This window comes from Rattus rattus, chromosome 1 (assembly GCF_011064425.1).
Source record: "Rattus rattus isolate New Zealand chromosome 1, Rrattus_CSIRO_v1, whole genome shotgun sequence".
Lineage (NCBI taxonomy): Eukaryota > Metazoa > Chordata > Mammalia > Rodentia > Muridae > Rattus > Rattus rattus.
The window spans coordinates 169,643,345-169,663,443 of NC_046154.1; the positions used below are offsets into that span (position 1 = coordinate 169,643,345).

The 20,099-nt window shown below is 42.1% G+C and overlaps 1 protein-coding gene across 17 annotated transcripts in view; it reads left to right on the forward strand.

Annotated features, from left to right (window-relative positions):
• Anks1b (ankyrin repeat and sterile alpha motif domain containing 1B) overlaps window positions 1–20,099 on the forward strand; it is a 1,103,087-nt gene that overhangs the window by 691,462 nt on the left and 391,526 nt on the right. For 16 of the 17 annotated variants that reach the window (XM_032911305.1, XM_032911312.1, XM_032911325.1 and 13 more), the window contains one exon: window positions 16,271–16,377. In XM_032911305.1, the coding sequence (XP_032767196.1) occupies window positions 16,271–16,377 (107 nt within the window). Of the gene's footprint in view, window positions 1–15,843; window positions 16,378–20,099 lie in introns of those variants that run through there. The other variant, XM_032911288.1, reaches the window with a different exon arrangement.

A 20,099-nucleotide genomic window follows, 5' to 3' on the forward strand; every position in this document is an offset into this window, starting at 1 on the left:
AAACCTCTTCCCGAGGACCAGAAATGAGAGAAAGTGAAGAGACCAGTCCCCCAAGAAAATTGATTGATAACACCTTCAGGCAAAGGTTGGATAGTGCCTACAACTGTCTATGACAGGAACCCAGATGTAGCACCGAATTTTAAGGAAAACAGGAAGAAAAGCTCTTTTTTGTTGTTAACTCCCATAACTTTGAGTCACTGTGAGTCCCAATGTTTACTTTAAATTACCTAATTACATGTTTTTGTTATGGGATGAGAATGCTCTGGTGTATTCTTTCAACACTTCTAAGCCAGCTCTAGTCTCTCATTACTTGGGATTTATATTATAATTTTCAACCATTGCTCAACATGAAAAGGTTAAAATTTCTATGTATGAAGTTGTTGAAATTGTAGGAAAACAGCACACAGATTTGAGGCTACAATGGCCTCAAAATTTCTACTGTACCCAAAGAAATCTGAAGATTGATAGGAAAGAGTAGAACCAGACATTTATAACTGGTTTTTCATTTATGTATTTATTATTTAATATGAGTACACTGTCGCTGTCTTCAGACACACCAGAAGAGGGCATCGAATCCCATTACAGATGGTTGTGAGCCACCATTTGGTTGCTGGGAGTTGAACTCAGGACCTCTGGAAGAGCAGTCAGCACTCTTAACCGCTGAGCTATCTCTCCAGCCCCTACAAATGGTTTTTCAAGGATTCAGTAGGAAATACTCATTGGCATTAACACTGAGATTAAAAAAATTTTTTTAATTCTTTTCTCAGTAAAAGATACAGATTTATCAGCTGCCTTTATCAAGCAACTAAAACAAATCACCCTCACACATATTTACTTGAAAACAATAGGTGCTCTAATATGAACCTGCAAATTCAGTGACGGGTCCTTCCAAAATCCAAATTTCCACTTATCTCCTAAAGAGACACATATAAATTTGTTTCCAATTCAGGAAGGGATCATTAACGTGAATACATGCATTATATATATTGATTATAGTTAAGTACACTGTAACTGCATGTGGCTATTGTTATGATAGATTATTATGACTTTCATTAATATCTAGTGTCTACTATTTGCTAAGTGCTTTCCATATTTATCAGTATCTTGAGTTTTCTTCAAGATTGTATTATATAAACTTGTGTATTAAAGACTTTCTCATCGCTTTGCAGTTCACAAGCAGGATACCCAGACACCTCAGATTTTAGCATTGTCATTCCGACATTCAGTGAATGTTCATTTGCTGTGACTATTGTCTAGGTTTGAACCGATATTAGGCAAAAAGACTCTCTATGGGAAAACTGGCCCTCGGGCCTCACTTCTGCAGAGAGGGGGCGGAGCGTGGCCGACTGGGCACCTTTCACAGCAGATGCAATGGCTGTGGAAGCTTTTAAGTGACTGGGGATGTATGGGGAATCCTCTCTGCTTTAGAGTTCCCAGTGTTCAGTTAGGTCATCTCTAAGCTCTTCATGAAGGAGAACTTAGGTTTCCTCTGCCTACCTATTTCTGGTTTCTTCTCTGCATTATTGGTCACTCCCAACCTCTAAGTTGGTGGTTCTCAACCTGTGCCTTGTGACTCCCTACAGGGATAATATATTGGATATTCTGCCTATCAGATATTTACAATGTGGTTCATAAGAGTAGAAAACTTAGTTATAAAGTTCCAATGTAATAATTCTATGGTTACCACAACATGAGGAACTGTATTAAATGGCAGTAGGTAGCATCAAGAAGGCCGAGAACCCCTGCACTAAACGATGCCTGCAAGGCAAAAGTCTGATCATATGTTTGTTACCAGGAAATAAAATGGCTGCTTTTGTCTCGATGCACAAGTCCCTGAACTGTGCTCTGTCTGCCTGTCCTGCCAGTTTGGTGCCTGGGTATGCCTCCTCACAGGGGCACACAAAACCTTTGAATTCCAGCAACCTGGGTCTCTTAGTTATTGGAATATACCAACACATGCCGGCTCCTCTGTTCGAGCACTACTGTCCTTCTACTGGCTTCACAAATTCCTACAGAGCCCTCCAGTTGCAGATCAGATCTCCTGCCTCTGGAATCCGTCCATTCAAACCAAACTTAGACCGTTCCTTCATTCCTACACTCCCTACATGCCTTCCACACCTTCCCATCGCCGCGTTCTCCATTCTGCACGATATTTCTATTCCTACCAGCCTAGAAGAGCCTTAAAGTCAGGACCCATTCCTTTCCTCCTTGGCTTTAATCTAAAGGCTCCCACCCGGGAGGCCTGGGCACACTGATGTTCTAAGCACCTTCTTCTCTGCGATGAGTAGACATTGGCAAGATTCCTTAAAAGAAGGGAAAACAAAATGAAACCAACTGAATTACTGCTTTTCCCCCCCAGTCAGGTACAGCCTATATGAATAATTTTGTTGTCTGCCAGAAGATTTTAGCATTTTAGGCTTAAATTCCATTTCCTATTTTAGACCATACCCCAGTGCATAAGTTGTCAGATCTGTTTAGTAAAGGCTGGTATTTCTTAAGCATCCTATGAAGTTTTTAGTTCAAATAAAACGCGAGGCCTAAGGGAAAATTAAATCATAGCTCCTGACTCCTGTTAGCATTTAAACGTCAATGTCTGATCTCAGAGCTTTCTCCTATTTAAGCCTTGGCTTCCGGGATCTTGAGTTCTGTTGACCCACAGCATGTCAGAGTTCCTGGAATAACGAATCCCTCTCCTCCTGTGGCCTTTGACCCCTACTTCTTGTTTCTGTTCCAGGCTATCCTTTCGTCCTTAGAAGGAGCCCCCAGTCTTAAGGTCCAGTGCCTTTCCCAATGTATGTAGTTTATACATCTCAGCCTGGAGGACATTTTGGATCAGAAAAAAAAAAAAAAAAACAGAAAGTGCTGTTTTTCATATAAAAATAAAAGTGTCGGGTTTGTTCCTACACCGCCGTCCAGGGGTGAGCACTGCTCGCTCCTAGCTCTCATGCCCGAATTGTGTGATATGAGACAGGAAATCTGGCATGCAAACATACAGGTCACTGCTTGCTAACCCAATGTGCTAGCTCTCTCCCACATGTGGGCGCGGCCTTCAGAAAAGTTCAGCGTGCTCTTTTACCAGGCTAAATAAAAAAAAAAAAAAATTGCCAGACTTTATTTGAAATGTGATGATACTATTGATCCCTTACAAAACCAGGAGTTTAAAAATAAACCATTTTTTTTTCTAGGCACTCCCAGTCTCATTCCGTTTCTCGTAGCCACACCTTCAGACGGGTGCCAAAGGCTAGTCTGATGGCTGCTGGAGACTTGGCTGTGTTCAATAAGACAAAGGCAGAGCATCACACATTCAGGCCTTGCGATCGGTTCACCATACAATTAGCCTTCCTCTGTTATTTGGCCTGCCAGCTCACCCCATGCATTTCTGTCTGCTGAAAACAAAGGGAACGAGGCAAAGAAAAGACCTGATGGCTCCAGACCAATCTCCTTGGTTGGGGGGACTAAATGAAACCCAAGGGTATATTCTCTTGGCGGTAAGGATAATTTATCCCCGGCATTGACACCGTCTTTCTGTATCACGGTGCTTTCTCTCACACACGTTATTTCATCGCAACCTCAGATATTACGACAAGATAGATAGGTGATGTGCCCCCTTTCACGGTATCAAAAAACAGTATGCCCACAGGGATTTGTCCAAGTGGAATGCTACCTTTTCTATGGCGCTGTCAAAAATAGCAGCAGCAAATACTGAAAGAGTGGAGAAGAGGCAGATTGAAATCCAAGTACCTCTGGCTCAGAAGCCTGAGTTCTCAACCTCCATGTTATCCCAGGTCCCACAGAGGCAGCCATCTCCCTCAACCCCTCAGTTTAAGCAGCAGTGTGTGGCAAACCTTCAGTGCGCCCAGGTTAAGCCCATAGAGCAGCTGCAATCTTAGAGTCGCAACAAAGCCCTTTGTTAGCATCAAACAAAAATACCCAAGGGATAGGACTTAGCCCTCTCCAACCTGCTTCTGTTTTCATTGCTTGATAAAGAGGCCAGGAATCATTTAAAGGTGATGGGAACAAGGACAATAATAAACAAGCTGGCCTTCGTGCAGGTGAGGGGCCACGTCTGCCAAAGTACAGGTGTCCCAGTCCACCTTCCGGAGCGGAGAAGCAGCGTGAACAACGCTAAACCTCTCAGCCAGGTTCCTAGGGTTCAAGGCTAAATGGTGACATCAGGTTATTTATAACGATGCTGTGTCTTATTTCCTAGAAAGGCCCCGATAGCAGTAGGTCTAACACGCAAGGTAGCTGTGTGAACAAAAGGCACTCGTAGACGTGGTAGAACCAGAACGGAGCAGACCACAGTAACCGCACAGCATACGTTTGCTACTTGTTTCACACAGTGAGACACAGCTTTATCCTAGGACAGTTTATGCCGCCACAGCAAGATACCTGAGCGCTGAGTAATTTATAAAGAACAGCAATTTATTCCCTCACAGTTCTGGAAGCCGGGGAAGCACGATTGAAGGGCTGGCATCCGGTATCTGAGGAGACCCTCGGGCTATGTCTTCACATGGCAGAAATGATATGTGGTGTTTTTCTCCCCGTGACAGAAGAGAGTGAACCCACGCCCGCAAACCTTTCTAATCTCAAAGCCAGTCAGTCTGGTGGAGCCATGACCTGACCTCCCAACATTGTTACGCTGGAGACTGTGTTCTGGCAAATAAATTTGGGGAACACATTCAGACCACAGCACATAGATTAGTCTGAACACATAGTAGGTGCTGCCTTCTGATGCATATGGCTTAAATTACTGGAAGGACACATTCTTTGGAAGAGCAAAGTCTTATCATGTCAGTCACTCCAGTATCTAACCAATATTTACTACATTTCTGAGGGACCAATCAGCTCCTTTCTTTTCAGTCCTTGTTAGAAGTTTCCACTCTCCCCAAATGCTGTTCTCCAAATTAACAAATCCAGCCTTTCCCTACCTTGACTATTTCATCTTTTGCTAAATGACACCTACTGATGCAGACCATGTTTTGTCTAAGACATTTCCCCCTCTCTTTTTGGTCACAATAATAAGTCGAGTTTCTGGGTTTTAATCCCTCTACTCTCAAGGGCCTCTCTTCTCGGGGATAAACTAGTGTTTTCTCCTGAGGCTCTAAACTACACAACGGGCAGGGATGTTCAAATCTCTCTCCCTACTTCTTAACCAAATGCTGGGTACAAGAAGTACTTTATTTAAGTATTTGTTAAAAAAAAAAAAAAAAGAAAAAAAAAACAGTGCATACTAAGGAAAGGCAAGAAGTACACAGAAAAGGACCCCTCCCCACTCACACACCTAATTAATGAGAACATAATTAAAAGATGGCTGAAAATAATCAGAATTCTAGTTACCTTGCTTAAAATGTGAAAACTAATTTTTAAAAAAAAGGCTACACTGAAACCATGCATGTATTTTAGTACAGTTGTGAAGTTTCTGGGCCAAGGTCTGGAGTGAGAATATACTCCATCCATCGTTTGGATGGGAATGCGGTAGAGAAATGAGACTCCTGGAAAAGAGAGAGAGAGAGAGAGACAGAGACAAAGAGGGAGACAGAGAGAGACAGAGAGAGACAAAGAGAGAGAGAGAGACAAAGAGAGAGAGGAGAGAGGAGGAGGAGGAGGAGGAGGAGGAGGAGGAGGAGGAGGAGGAGGAGGAGGAGGAGGAGGAGGAGAATCTTGGCTCCTCCCACTGGTACCAGCCCTGGCGTTCTGACAGGAAGCAGCGCCTACGCCTACAACTCTTTTCCTAGAAACCAGTCTGGCATCTCCTGCGCTCGGGTCGCAGTTCAGGTCTTCATAGAAACACCTCCTGACTACTCTAAAAAAAACCTCACTTTCCCTGGACCCCACGCTTTATTTCCTTTTCCTATTTGACTTCTTTGAGAAAAATTAAAGCCAACCTATTTGTATCTTCTCGATTTATAAAGGGCTACGAAGTGAGAAGACACGTCGGTTGGTAAAGTCCATGTTAGGGAGCAGCAGCCCTGAGTTAGCTGACACTAACATAAAGACCCAGACGGAGGACAGGGAACCTGCGATGCCCACGCAGGATAAAGATGGAAAGGCTCGCTAGCTAGTGATTTTAGTCAATCAACGAGCTTCGGGTACAGTGTGAGATCTTGTCTCAAGAAATAAAAGTGGAAGTAGGAAGACCCTTGATCTCCTCATATACCCGTAAGTTCATCGTACAAGACTCAGCGCATGTTTCAGTGTATACTTTGACGCTAGACAGATGACTCTATCTATGAGATCATTCCCACAACCAGGAACATGGGCCATGGCGTCATCCCCCAGCATTCCTTCATGCCTGAGCCTTCATCCTCTTCCTCCTGCTCCCAGAGAACTGTCAATCTATTTGGGTTTTTTGTTTGCTTGTTCATTGGCTTGGTTTGTTTTCTTGCCACGACAGAAGAGTTTGCACTACCTAGAACCTTAATAAAAGGAATCGCACAGAAAGTGTTCTGTAGGTGAGGAGGCATCTGGATTCTATTTTCTCTGCAGAATTATTTTCATAGTCATATGCTGTTTCAACGGCCCGTTGTTGAAAGATATCCATCGTATAGATAGATATACCGCAGTTTGTTCGTTCATCTGTCGGTGGACACTGCAAGCTGCTTTCGGTGGTTGTGTATTGCAGAGAAGACTGCTGTGAGTTCTTGGTTACGAGTTTCTGCCTGGCAGATGAGTTCATTTCTCTGGGTAGCATCCAGCACTTTGGAATGGCTATGTAAAAGAAACCTGTTAGCAACGGTTGTTGTTAGTGGTTGTCCCATTTCACACTTCACCAGTAGTGTCTCAGAATTCCACTCGATTCACGTCACAATCAACCCATACCGTTGTCATACCATAGCTTCAGAAAAGTTTTCAGACTTCGTTAGTTTAGGCGTTTGTTTGTTTGTTTTTGAGACGTAGTTTGGGCATTCGAATCAGTGTGATCTCACTGTAGAGTTCATTTGCGTTCTCCTAACGATTAATCTTTCCACGTGTTTATCATGGATCTCTGGTGAAACCCCCGTTCAACTCCTCTTTTAACCACTGAGTCTTCATAGTTCAACTACATACATGTATATATAAATAAAATGAATGCATGATGTAAGTTTGCTAACAGATATGATTTATGCATGCTCACATAGTCTTCTTTATAACTGTACATTCTGAATAGCGGAACGTAACGTTTTTGCTGAAGTTTTGATCATCAAACGCCCTTAAAGCATTATACCTTCCATTTGGTTTCTTTAGACCCTTTACATCTCACATGCAACTCAGCTTCTATGGCCAAATACACCTGGTGGTGTATACTCAACTGTGTATATGGAGGCATTTGGGAGAAATGAGTGCATTAATAACGCTGAATGTCCGTAGAACAATCTATCTCAGTCCTATGTGATAGATCCCAGCCATGTTTTATAACTTTAAGTATAAAGTCCCTCACATCTTTTGATGTGTTTACTCCTAAAAATTCATAGCGCTGAGCATTGTTGTATGTTATGTAGGTTTTTATTTAAATTTTAATTATTTGCGGTTAGTTATCAGGAAATACGGTTGGTTTATGTACATTGGTCCTGTATCCCCAAATCTTGTTAAACGCGCTTACTCTAGTAAGTTTTATGTAAGTCTCATAAAATTTTACAAATAGAAAACTGTGTCATATATCAACAGAAACACTTTTCCCACTTTCCAATCTGGCTATGTTTCATTTTATTTTTCTTTCATGAATCTCCAGAGGTGTTTGATTAAACTGTATTAGCTTGAATGTTTGCCATGATTTGATTATGAATCTCTCTACCTTTGCCCAGTGGACATGGGTATACCCAGTGTTGTTTTCTCATATGGCTACGGCTTCCGTCTGGCGAAGGAGTTGGATTAATGGTGGCCTAACATCATTTTCCTGAAGTGTTTGTGCAGAATTGCCATTATTTCTTATATATTCGTAAAATTCTCCTCTCAAGCTGTCGTGTCCTTGGCTTCCTTTATAGAAAGATTCCTAGCTATGAATTTGATACATTTAATAAACAGAGAACTCTCCAGTTGTGGAGTTTTCCATAAGTGAGGTTCAGGAGTTCATCTTCCAATACATTTGACCATTTCCTTTTACAGACATAAACTTATTCAATTTTTACTGATCATTTCAAAACAAACTTTTGGTTTCAGTGATTATTTTCTCTATCAATTTTCTGGGTTTGTATTTTATTTATTTCCTTGGCGGTCTTTATTTTCTGGCTTTTGCTCTCTTTGAGATTTTTTTTTTGTTGTTGTTCTTCTCGTATTTCCTGAGACTTGGCTGACTGGAAACTCTTTTCAGTTCTAACATGGGCCCCCAGTGCTATGCATTTCCCCCAAAGTACCACTTTAGCTGCAGCTCCCAGTGTTTAAGACATTGGTTTTGTTTTTATTCAATTAAAATAGCTTCAGAAAATAGTCTAGCAAAGCCACAAAGAAATGAAAACAGAGAGTCCGAGGTAGGAAGGCTCGCCATTCTACTTACTATGATAAATACAGGGGGCCAAGTTGGAGAGGTTGGACCAACTGGTAGCATGAAACTTAAACAATGAATGATTTGTTAAATGGGAGAAAATCACTACCGGGACATGTAGAAATTGACTAGGACACAATTATCTTAACAAGTGCCAGCAAACTGTGAGAACTGGTTCATAGTAAGGCAGAGATGTAAATGAAAAGCTTTATCCAGAGGTCACATTTGGTTGTAGGAGAAGGAGAGAAGAAAAGGTGGAAGGTTACAAAGTTGTAATGTCACTAGAGCTGGAAGGACACAGCGTAACTTAGGGAATGTCATATTGTGCTAATGGGATCCTCACTCTGGAAAGAACGGATGGAAAGATAAACAAATTGATTTATCCATGCCACGAAATAATATACAGCAATCAAAGGGACTGTGCTGTTGACACAGATCATTTGTATGGGTTTCAAAGGACAGACCCTGAGTGAGAAACACCACTCCCAGAAGATACATTATGCTGTATGTGTCACCTATGTATCATTCTTAAAGTCACAACATGACTGACATAGAGAACAGAGTAACACTTGCCGTAAGATGTGGAATGCAAGGAGAGAGGTGGATGGAACCATAAAAGGGTATTTGAGATTCTTGCTCCTGCCATGGTGGTCACATGACTTCACAGTCAATAAGATTGGACAGAAATAAACACGCAGGGATGTGTGCCTGTAAAACTGGTGAAATCTGAATTAAGTCAATGGATTTTATCAATGTCACTTACCTGCCTATGTTGTTGCACGAAAAACTAGGGGTGGATGGGTAAAGTGTTATGTAATCTCCCCTCATGGTTATTTCTTATAACTACATGTGGGCCTTCGGTTGTCTGAAAGGGTTAAAGGAAATAAACAAATTATCCTAGAGATATCAAGCAAAAAACTAGATAAACCATGGCATATCTACATTATGGACTACTATGCATTCATAATATATGTATGTGTATATACATATAAACATACATGTATACATATATATGCACCTACATATACATATATACACCTAAACACATACATATACATGTGTATACATACATATACACAAACACATATATATATTCATACACATACACACACACACACAAATACATACATACACACACAGGAACAAAACTCGGATCTTCTGCAAGAGCACATACCCTTAACCACTGAGCCATCTCTCCAGCCCCATGCAATTATTTTTAAACTTAAAAGAAATGAATACTAAATTAGAATTATTAATTTCTTTAATAGAATTTACATAAGACATTATTGGATCAGAAAAATAAGACTCAGGAAAGCAAGTGTAACATGACTCCCTTCTTGTAAAACAACGTCAAATTTCCCGACATACTTTATGTATATCTGAATATACCTGCCTTTGTATGTGAATATATGTATGTGCTATTTAACAGTGAGGAAATGTATGTGAGTTTGCATCCTAGCTTGTTAATATGAATATATTTAGAAGGATAATGGGCGACATGAGCAGAAGGAAGAGTAGGGGAGGAATAACCAAGACAAGTAAAAGATGAGAAGAAAATAAAGCACCGAGCAGGATATATGATATATATGTATATATATAATATGTGAGATAATCAGTTTATTTATATACAACTATGTGGTTAATTTTTGTGAACTTAGAAATATAATTTTATTTTTACATTTTATCATAAGCTGTTGAGACATAATTTATTTACTATTCAGTTCACCTATTTAAAATGTACAATGTGGGGTTGGGGATTTAGCTCAGTGGTAGAGCGCTTGCTTAGCAAGCATAAGGCCCTGGGTTCGGTCCTCAGCTCCGAAAGGAAAAAAAATAAATAAATAAATAAAATGTACAACGTAGTGGTGTTCTTAGTGTGTTCTCAGAAGTTGACGGCCAGTTCTATAAGCAGGTATAAAACATTTTCATCTCTTCCATTAAGACTCCCAGGTCCATTAGTAATGATCCTCTATGCTCCCTCAAATCCCCTTCGGAGTTCTAGGGAACTCCTACCTCTCTTTCTGACTCTATGTCCTCTGTGTCGTAGGATCAGAATCATACAGCACCTGGTTTTTCTGACTGGCTTCCTTCACCTAACATGACATCTCCAAGTTTTATCTGTGTTGTGATATACTGAGCCACCTTACTTCCTTTCATTGCCAAGTAATATTCCACTTTATGGATGTAACACATTGCATGCGTCTATGCACAGATGTTACCTGTCAGGCGCTGTCATCTTGCCCCCATCTCTCTGTCGACTCTTGTACCTCATCTGCTATCACAGGTTGATATGCAGCTATGAAGCTCCACTAACCACCAGACAGTCACATTATTGCCTTTTTTTTTTCTCTCAGTTCCCTGAGGTACAAATTGTTCCACAGTCTGGTCCAACTAAATTGGAGCAGGAGAAGTTTTTGAAGCCAGGCTTTGAAGTTTGTTCTGATGGCAGAGGGCGCTTAATACTTCTCTCTCTCTCTCTCTCTCTCTCTCTCTCTCTCTCTCTCTCTCTCTCTCTCTCTCTCTCTCTCTTTCTCTGAAACTGGGATACCATTTGACTTTTCGCCTGAATAAAGTATGCTAACCTCCCCTTAGCTGTTTAGCACCCAAAGCTTTTGCTTTATCTCCTCCACCCACCTCCACTTTAACACAGACTCTCCCTATGCACCCCAGGCTGGCTAAGATTTCAAGATCTTCCTGCCTCTGTCTCTGGAGTGCTGGGATTAAAGGTGTACACCACTCTGTCTGGCTTTCTATTGGGTTTGATAATATCCTTGTCCTCAACTTCTGTTTGAGGTGAAGGTAACCCCAGGAGAGCTTTAGAACTTTAGATTCTTAATGAGTGACTCTCCCCTTAGACAAAAACTTTGAGCAGTCCTTGTTAGCAGTGGACCTCATCTTCTCTGTTTACCTTTCTGAGCATGGAACCTGTACTTTGCAAGTACACAGTGCCCCACTGATCTTGATCTTGATCTACCCATAACTGAGAGCTGGGTGGATAGAGGACACCCATGATTCATTAGCCATTCTCACTGGGCATTTGACCTCTGCAACTTCAAGGACATAGCAAAGGCTGGTCTGCCCCTTATATGAAATACCTTATCTGTGGACTGGGAGCCGAGGAAAGAAGGTCCTGGCTATGCTCCCACCAAGAGTGTCTGTGGAGAGGACTCTGATTCAAATGAAGGTTGGGGAGCCAGCCATCACCAACTGGCCACAGAATCCTGATCATGCCATTTAGACGTGTTTTAAAGAAGTATTTCTTCATCAGTTGTGCAGCCTTAGAATAGTCTGTAGAACCTTCCAGTGGTTTGGTGGGGAGGTTAGTTGGAATTCATTTTTTTCATTGCCCTAGTATTGAGCAATTATGCTCATTTCTGAGAATGGAGCCCCTGGAATTCTGTCCTCAGAAGACTGTGACAATGCCTGGCCTCATCGCATAGTTTGAGCTTCAGTTTCCTTACCATAAATGACAATAATTGACAAGTCAGGACATGATGGCCCCTAGCTCATTACCTCTTCTCCTTGCTTGAATCTCACTTTGAGAAATAACCGAGGTCCTCGATGAATAAAGGTGCCTGCCCAGTAATGTGTTGTAAGAATTTCAAGACTCCAGGAAAGTATTTTAAGTAAAATGAATATATTTAGACATTATAAAAATGTGATCTTCAGGCCTAAATCAGGATTCTTCAGAAGTTTGACTCACGAGAAAACACTTTAACAAAATCAGAAACCAACATGACTCAGGATCTCTGGCCCTCCTCTCTCTCCTTTTCCTGTCTCACCATCTCCTAATTCACACACACCCCCACCCTTATATTTTGCTATCATAGGAGAAGTATTAAACAGAAATCAAGGAATTAAAAATTAAAATAACAGAATTCAGGAATTCTATATAAAGATCTTTAAAATGGGTGATAACCAGTAATCTCTCTGAGCTGTTTAAGCCTTAAAATGACTTCCCTTTTTATTTATTAAGAAACCAAGGCCTGTTTCCAGAGTCATTCATTGATTCACTCATTCATTCATTCACTCACTCACTTGATGAGCATGACTTAATACCCAGGAATTGAATGTTCTTTTCTCCTAGGTGCTTGGTTACTGGTTCGATTTTAGAAGAGGAGACAGGATTTAAAGAGTGAGCCGATTAGCATAAGCCTTGGTCAAACAAAAATATATCCTTGTCATGTTTACTCAGTATTTACAGAACTTGTTTACCTCCTCATAAGATGACCAGGAAGAGACTCTATGCGTGAGACTTACTTTTGACTTCACTCCGCAACAGCCCTCAACCTAATCATTCACAAGTCCTATCTTATTTTCATCTTCTCCAGCAGGTCATGTTGCATAACCATAATCTTCCACAGTTGACCCATGCCCTTCTATAACTTTTTCCACATCCTAGAAAGGGCGAGAGGCATAAAGAGAGAAATCGTAATCAAGTACAGCGTAACTCACCAGACAGACACGCTCGCTCGGTGAGAGGGTAAAGACGCTGAGCACAAATCCCCAACCTGGAAATTCTACTCAGGAGCTCAAATGTCTTGTGTGGTTTGAGAACTGCATGTATGCAAGCACTGCCTTTGAATAAAATCCGCCCACCTTTTCCTCCCCTCTGGTCCCCTCCGCCTTCTCCCCTACCACTCTGCCTTCCCGAGTTCACGTGCCCTTTGGTTAAACCCACTTTTTTAAAGTCCGTTTAGTGGGCCTGAGTGTAAGACTGTCTGCTGGGGCATTTCCCATGCCCGTCAGGGGCTCCATCCTTAAAGATGACTGACTCTCGCTCCTCTAGCAGGCATCAGTTGGCCAAAGCCCCTTAGCAGGTGGCAGGGCTTCGCAGACCTCCGGGATCCATGCCGGGATTTGGGTGGGCTCGATCTTACGCAGGTCTTACGCACTAGTCACAGCCACTGAGAGCTCGTGTGGGCAGTGGCTTGTCATCTCATTTTGCTATGGGTATCCACTACCCTTGGCTCTTATATTCTTCCTGCTTCCTCTCCTGTGGGCCACAGTACCTCTTCTTTTTTTATTTTATAAAGAAATCAGATACTTGGAGTACAGTTTTTAAAAATTACCTGCAGAATAAAACAAAATGATTTCAATCTGAAGATAATAGTACTTTCTGTAGTTCGGACTGTGGCGGGGGCGGGGCGGGGGGCAGCATCATGTTGAGTATCAAATGCCAACTGAATGCATACGATGTACTAGGAAAGCGTACTCCCTGCTTTCAAGAAACACGTCTTAGACACGAATAATGATCACGTCGGTTAGAAAATATTTGTTATCATAGAAGATCTACATGTGCCACTGGAGAGAGAAAAGGAGTCGTGTCATAAGGGAAATGACAGACTTGTAGGGTAGGTAGTAAGAAAACCTACCCAAGCACGTTTCAGCCTTCCTTCAAAGACCAGCAACTGGTTAGGAACTGTGAAGGTGTTCGGACTGCAGAGCCAGACGGAATGGAGACCTGAGAGTTTGCTTTTACTCCATCAGGAAGCCGTACAACGTTTCGAAACAAGGCTGGGTTATCAATGCTGTGTCTTAGATTATTCTGACACTGTTTATAAATTAGGGGTTTTTTTTCTAAATACCATGGGTGAGAGGACAAGAAAGGGCTTAGGGGGTGAAGGCACTTGCTGTCACACCGAATTAGGTTTAATCCCAGGGACCCACAGGATGAAAGCAGAGATCAAACTCATGCAGGTTGTCTTTGACCTTTATGTGTGTGCACTGTGGTCTACACACGCACGCACACACACTCTCTCACACACACACACTCTCTCTCACACACACACTCTCTCACACACACACTCTCTTTCTCACACACACATACACACTCACACACTCTTTCTGTCTCTCTCTCTCTCTCTCACACACACACACACACAAAGAGGGGGGGGGAGAGAGAGAGAGAGGAAGTGAAAGTATTTTCAATGATTAAAAATACAGCAGAAACTGAGGAACAATGCAATAGCCATTGTTATACTGGGCCAGGTGCCAGGAAACAAAGAAAGCAAGAAATCAGAGGAGACCAGCAGCTTCCTAAACATAAGACAGCAGACAGGGAGGATTAGAACCCAGAGACCGGTGTCAGCAACAGAAGCAGCGTGCACTCTGTTTTGAGAGTAAATGTTTATAGGCCAAGGGCCCTAAACTGAGACGAGGAACAGAGACCTAATAAATACTTGCCGGGCATATACTGTGTGTTCAGGGCGGAGTTGGGTGGGTGGTGGAGTTCCGTTTAACTTTTTAAGTCCTTGCTGTGGAAGAGACTCCGTTCCCAATCTGTGTGACTCCCAAGGGAAAGCTGGATTCGGAGAGTGGGAGTTAGGTAGGAAGTAAAATGTCTTCCTAATGAACAGAGACTTTGGCTGAGTGGTGAGAGCCCCGTCACAGGCAGCATCCAAGCAGAAGATGGTCTTCCAGGAACACTGGGGCGAGAGTTCTCCCTAGGGCTGAGGGCTAGCCTGGCCTTTCTGATAGTTCTCTTCGAGTCTCGAGTCTCTCCTCTGATGAGGTAGTTCTACAGATTCTATTATTAATCTGTGGTTTCTCCCAATTATTAAATAAATTACTCAGTCTGTCTGCCATTCAGTAAAACTCACACACTTACATCTGTTATTCTTGAATTATTTTTGGTTAGGGCTCTTCTTCTTTATTTAAAAAAAAATTCTTTCCAGTTAGCGTTACCTTTATAGATATCTTAGAATAGGATGCTTGGTAGATAGGGTTATAAATACCAGAGTGGGAATGGCTTTTCTCGTGCCTAATAATGTGGTCGTTTAGGACAGACAAGGAATGAATCGTCTTGGCTTGTGGATTATGATGCAGTTTCTGCATGTTGCAGTAATTCAAAAATTAAAAAAAGAAAAAAGAAAGAAAGAAAAAAAAATCCCCAGAGAGGTTCACTTTGAGACCGCACGGTAAAGAGGAAGAATAATTGCACTGAGAGGCTTTCAGTCAGAAGCGGTTCCCTCTGGTACATTTTTCAAGGGAGAAAGGCGAGGAAGGAAAGGGGAAAGGGGACCTGGTGGCGAGCCCTGTTATGAGCTATAGTTCAAGCTCCGAGTTTCCCCGGTGTCTTTTGAAACGTAAAATCCCACAACAAATAGCTCGGTAACGTATAACCGGGATGAGGCTTCGATTCCGATTTAAGCGCTCCGGTTTGCTCGAGTCTTGCTATTTTCTGCATTTGTTTTGACTGCTCTCATCATTCAAGATTGACGCTTGGATGGGTGTGTAGGAGGGAGCAGCAGCAGCAGGCTTACAGCTTGCAGACAAAAAAAAAAATCTGCCTTATCTGATGGCTATTATTGAAAATGCGAGGTGTAGCCTGGGTTGGGTAATGAAGGGGAGCGAGCGAGGGGGAGCACGGAGCATGGGGCTGCATACTGATGAGTGTAGGAGTACTTGATAAAAAGAATTCTGGCTGCTGGCCGTGTGTTGCTCATTGTGGAGTACTCCAGCAGTCACATAGAACGCAGAGCAGCCCAGGCTGACAGCTTGATATGCCTTCTTCTCCTGCCTGGGTTTTGGGGGCTGTATGACGCACTGGTCGGTAGTAAAGATTAATATGTAAGAAATGTGCAGCTAGGATCAAGTCATACTCCACAGCCTGCCTGGCAAACTATGTTTTACTTCTGACTTTGCTCTCTCGCTGAGAACATTAATCTGTCAAGCTGGCGGGCTCCTTTGATAACAACTTTCCCAGGACCATGATGTGGCAATGCCACCTCTCAGCCCAGGACTACCGCTATTACCCTGTGGACGGCTACTCCCTGCTAAAACGGTTCCCTCTTCACCCTCTTACAGGACCCAGATGCCCTGTCCAAACAGTAGGACAATGGTTGGAAAGCATTGGGCTACCTCAGTACGAGAACCACCTGACGGCTAATGGATTTGACAATGTACAGTTTATGGTAAGACGCTCTCCGTGTCCACGGAGCTGCCTTTTGTCTGTCTTTGCTTCTTATGTGTCTTACGTGGCTTAGAGGCAGCCTGGCTTGCACAGAAACGGATCTGTTTTATATATGTAACTGCATCGGAAAATTGGTTGCCTTCAGGACAGAACTTGCTCTGTGTGCATATAGACGCTGACTAGAAAACGGGATCTATGTGCATCCATTAGGCATGTGTGTTGTATGAATTGGGTGAGAGCTCTATTTATAGGCTCTGGGAGAAGCTTAACATTTATATTCTCCCTGTCACTCATTGTATGGCTTTTTTTCTTTCTTTCTTTCCTATACGTTTGTGATCTTAGCAGACAATTAGATTTATCCCACGTTCCAGCTAAATCTGGATCCCGGAGACATGTTATTCTGCTTGAATATCAGTATCTGTGATTAATTAGAGAATCTGCTATGTTGATGGTGTGAAGATCATCTTTCCTGCTAGTCATTCAATAAGCCGGTTAAATCCTGTGGACGACCCTTCGTTAGCTAGCCACTTCAGCTGGTCGCTTAGCTTAGCGAGAGCATGCTCTTCCTCCCACATGGCTGACTGAGGATCGATGAAGGATTGTTTGCTACTTTAGGTGAAAAGCAAACACTTGGGTCAGTCAGCCGTCAGGGTATAGAGAGGGGCTGATGTACCAAATGCATTGATGTACTTCCGAGTCCTGGTCTGTGTGCAATCTAAAGCGGGCGTGTGCAAACTTCTCGATGTGCACACAGGTGAGGAGGAGGAGGAGGACAGGAGGCGTGCAGACGGCAATGTAGTTTTCTAATCATTTCTAGACCTCCCCCGGTGGCGTTCTTTGGCCCCCCTTGTTAAGCTCCTTTAGGCTAAGTCACGGTTCTTCTCACCTTCCCTTGCTTTTAAGGTCCCATGGCACATATTGCCGATCCCTAAATTCAGGGAGACCCACATGTCACAAGCACGTAGCACACAAACGGCTCATAGGTGTCCTTAGTCGTTCCTCTGAGGTAAAATGCTGAGGCTGACACCTGCAGCACACTCATAAACCACCGAGGGCTAGTCAGAGCTTTGTGCTTCCCTTTTCCAGATTGCTTTTCTCCAAACTTGAATTATTATAGCCCCGAGGGTTATTAAGATGGCTAAACTTCAACTCCTACAAAAAACGTGAATGCCTACCAGGTTTTAGAATGCATAAATGTGGCCCATCATATGATCATTAAGTAATATATGCACGTGACCCTTTAGGGATATCTTAATTTTTTTAATTAATGAGCTATGCATTTCTTTCCCCCATGTCCAACAGACAGTCACTGGTTATACAGCTGGGATTCTGGGTGTTGAAATAGGACGGAAGTGGAAGTTGTTACAGCCCTGAGCAGGTTTAAGACTTACTTAGGGCAGTAAAAAAAATGGTATTAATAATCACAGGACCTAGCAAACAAATTGAATGCTGCTCTGGCATTACTTATATTGACTGCACCTTTCTGCATTGCTACTCTTTCCCCCTGTCTTTACCTGAATTGGGGCATATCATTCCCTAGCCCTTGTCCAAATCTATTCTGGTCCGTGAGAAGTTGGGTTTTAGATTCACTGAGTTAATCGTCCACACTGAAGGACTTTAATTCGGCTTAATTTTCTTCTGAGTATTAAACACTTATGAATAAATATAATTCCCCTTTTGAACGTATTTAACTAGAAGGTAATCTCTCTGGTTTAAAAAAAAGAGAGAGAGAGTTTGAGGAAAGAGTATGCAGAATAGCCATGTGTGAATTGTGCATAAAATACATAAAAAAAAAACAAAAAACAAAAACAAAATCCCGAGAATCGTGGGAAGATGAAAGTCTAATCCTAGATTGTGGCTTTACCTGGTTATTTCCAAATGGTGTATGGTATCTTCCAGAAAGTAAGATCACCTTGTTAACTTGCACCATGAGACAGAGTCAAAAAGACAGCTTTGATTTGCTGTGTACGGGGATTAATTAACTGTGAAGATGAAGTAAATCATGAAATGGTGTCATCAATTACATGGTGTCATCAATTAGTGTGTTTCATGCTTTCGTGCACCACTCGTTTGGTGCCAATATTGTGAGAAGAGTTTGTCTACCTTTACGATAATAGTCTGTTGATTGGATTGCCATGGGCTACTTAATGCTGAGCTTAAAGCCCTCCGTGGTTGGCCCACTTTAAGAATCAGATTTCATTAATGTAAAACTCTGTTAGACCTGCTCAGCTTCTATTCGGTACCCTAGTCTAGCTTTTGTTTTTCTTGTGGCACATTCTGACCTGCATTTATTCATTCTGTTGCCTTAGCAACTAGCACCACACTCCCATTAACTATGGTGTAGTGAAGGTCTTTTTAGAAGAAGACAGTAGCCATCAAGAAGATATAATTAATGCTGGTTAAAATGTCATAGTCCAGCCATGCATGCACTTTGTTTTGGAAACATATTCTATTGATGAGTTAAGTTTAAAGATTTTGTAGAGATAGATAACTTTCGAAGAAAACATTTACCCAAGGCTTAATTTATTTTTGCTAAATATATTGTATACACTCTTAGACATAAACACAATGTATGTTAATTTTTATCTAATGACAATCATTAGCTTTAGTAAAGGTTACTGAATAGTGATTCCTGAACATGCTTAGAGAAGAAGGAAGCTCCTCCCCATGTGCCTTTTAACTCTTTATTGTCTTTTACAACTTCTCCTTGGGCTCTTCATGCTTACCCTTGATTCTATAGGTACAGGAATCACTTTTTGTATCTTTAAAACAAAAGTATAAACTTTTGCTCTATGCCTTCGTCGTCATTTGTAGAACATCATGGGTATGGATTAGATCCAAAGCCTCATTAAGAATATGAAGATATATAGAAAGTGGTGCAATTCAAGAAGGACTACAACACGACCTAAAGCCAGCTAAGACTTTGGGAAAGTCACGTGCGTGTTGACATCACAAGCCCTCTCACCAATCATGCGTCTGAAGTCCTCCCTAGTCCCACCCTGCCTGTTTCCTCTAAAGACACGCATCACATCTGCTTTCTGCATAATCTCCCTGCTTCTCACCAGACCCGGGAATGCCGTCGAGGGGGGGGGGGTCCACTGAGCCTTGTGCCTTTCTTCAGCCTTTGCAATGTATGTGACATGACTAAGTTTTCATGTTGCTTATTCTCCCAACAAGGAGTTTAGGGATGTATCCATTATTATGCAGACTTGCTTGTTTTTTTTTTCCTTACTATATTTATTGCTGCCACCCCGATCTTCCTATTTCTGAAATGACTGTTCCCTAAGTTGTCCAAGTCTCAAATCCTCTATTTCTTCTCCTATGTCTTTGCTCCTTATGTCCTCTCCTGCTCCTCGGGAACTGTCATTTCTTTTCCCTTCCTTATATTTTTTATTCTTAAAGGTCTCCCTGCTTAGTTTACATAACTTCCCCTAAGGACTCTAATCCCTAGTAGTGTGTCTTTCAGAACTTGCTTAGTGGTTGAATTTTGGAGCCATCATTAGGGATGAAGTTTCCACTCGTGTATATCTTGTCTTCTCAACTAGAATAGAAACTCAGCAAGTCTTGTTTGTGTGCGATTTCCTTGCCTTTCTCACAGCTCCTAGTGTAATGCTAGAGGCATAGAAATCCACCCATAAATACACACACACATACACACACACACACACACACACACACACACACCAGATCGACACGCTGAACCTCCAGCCTCGTTTATAAACT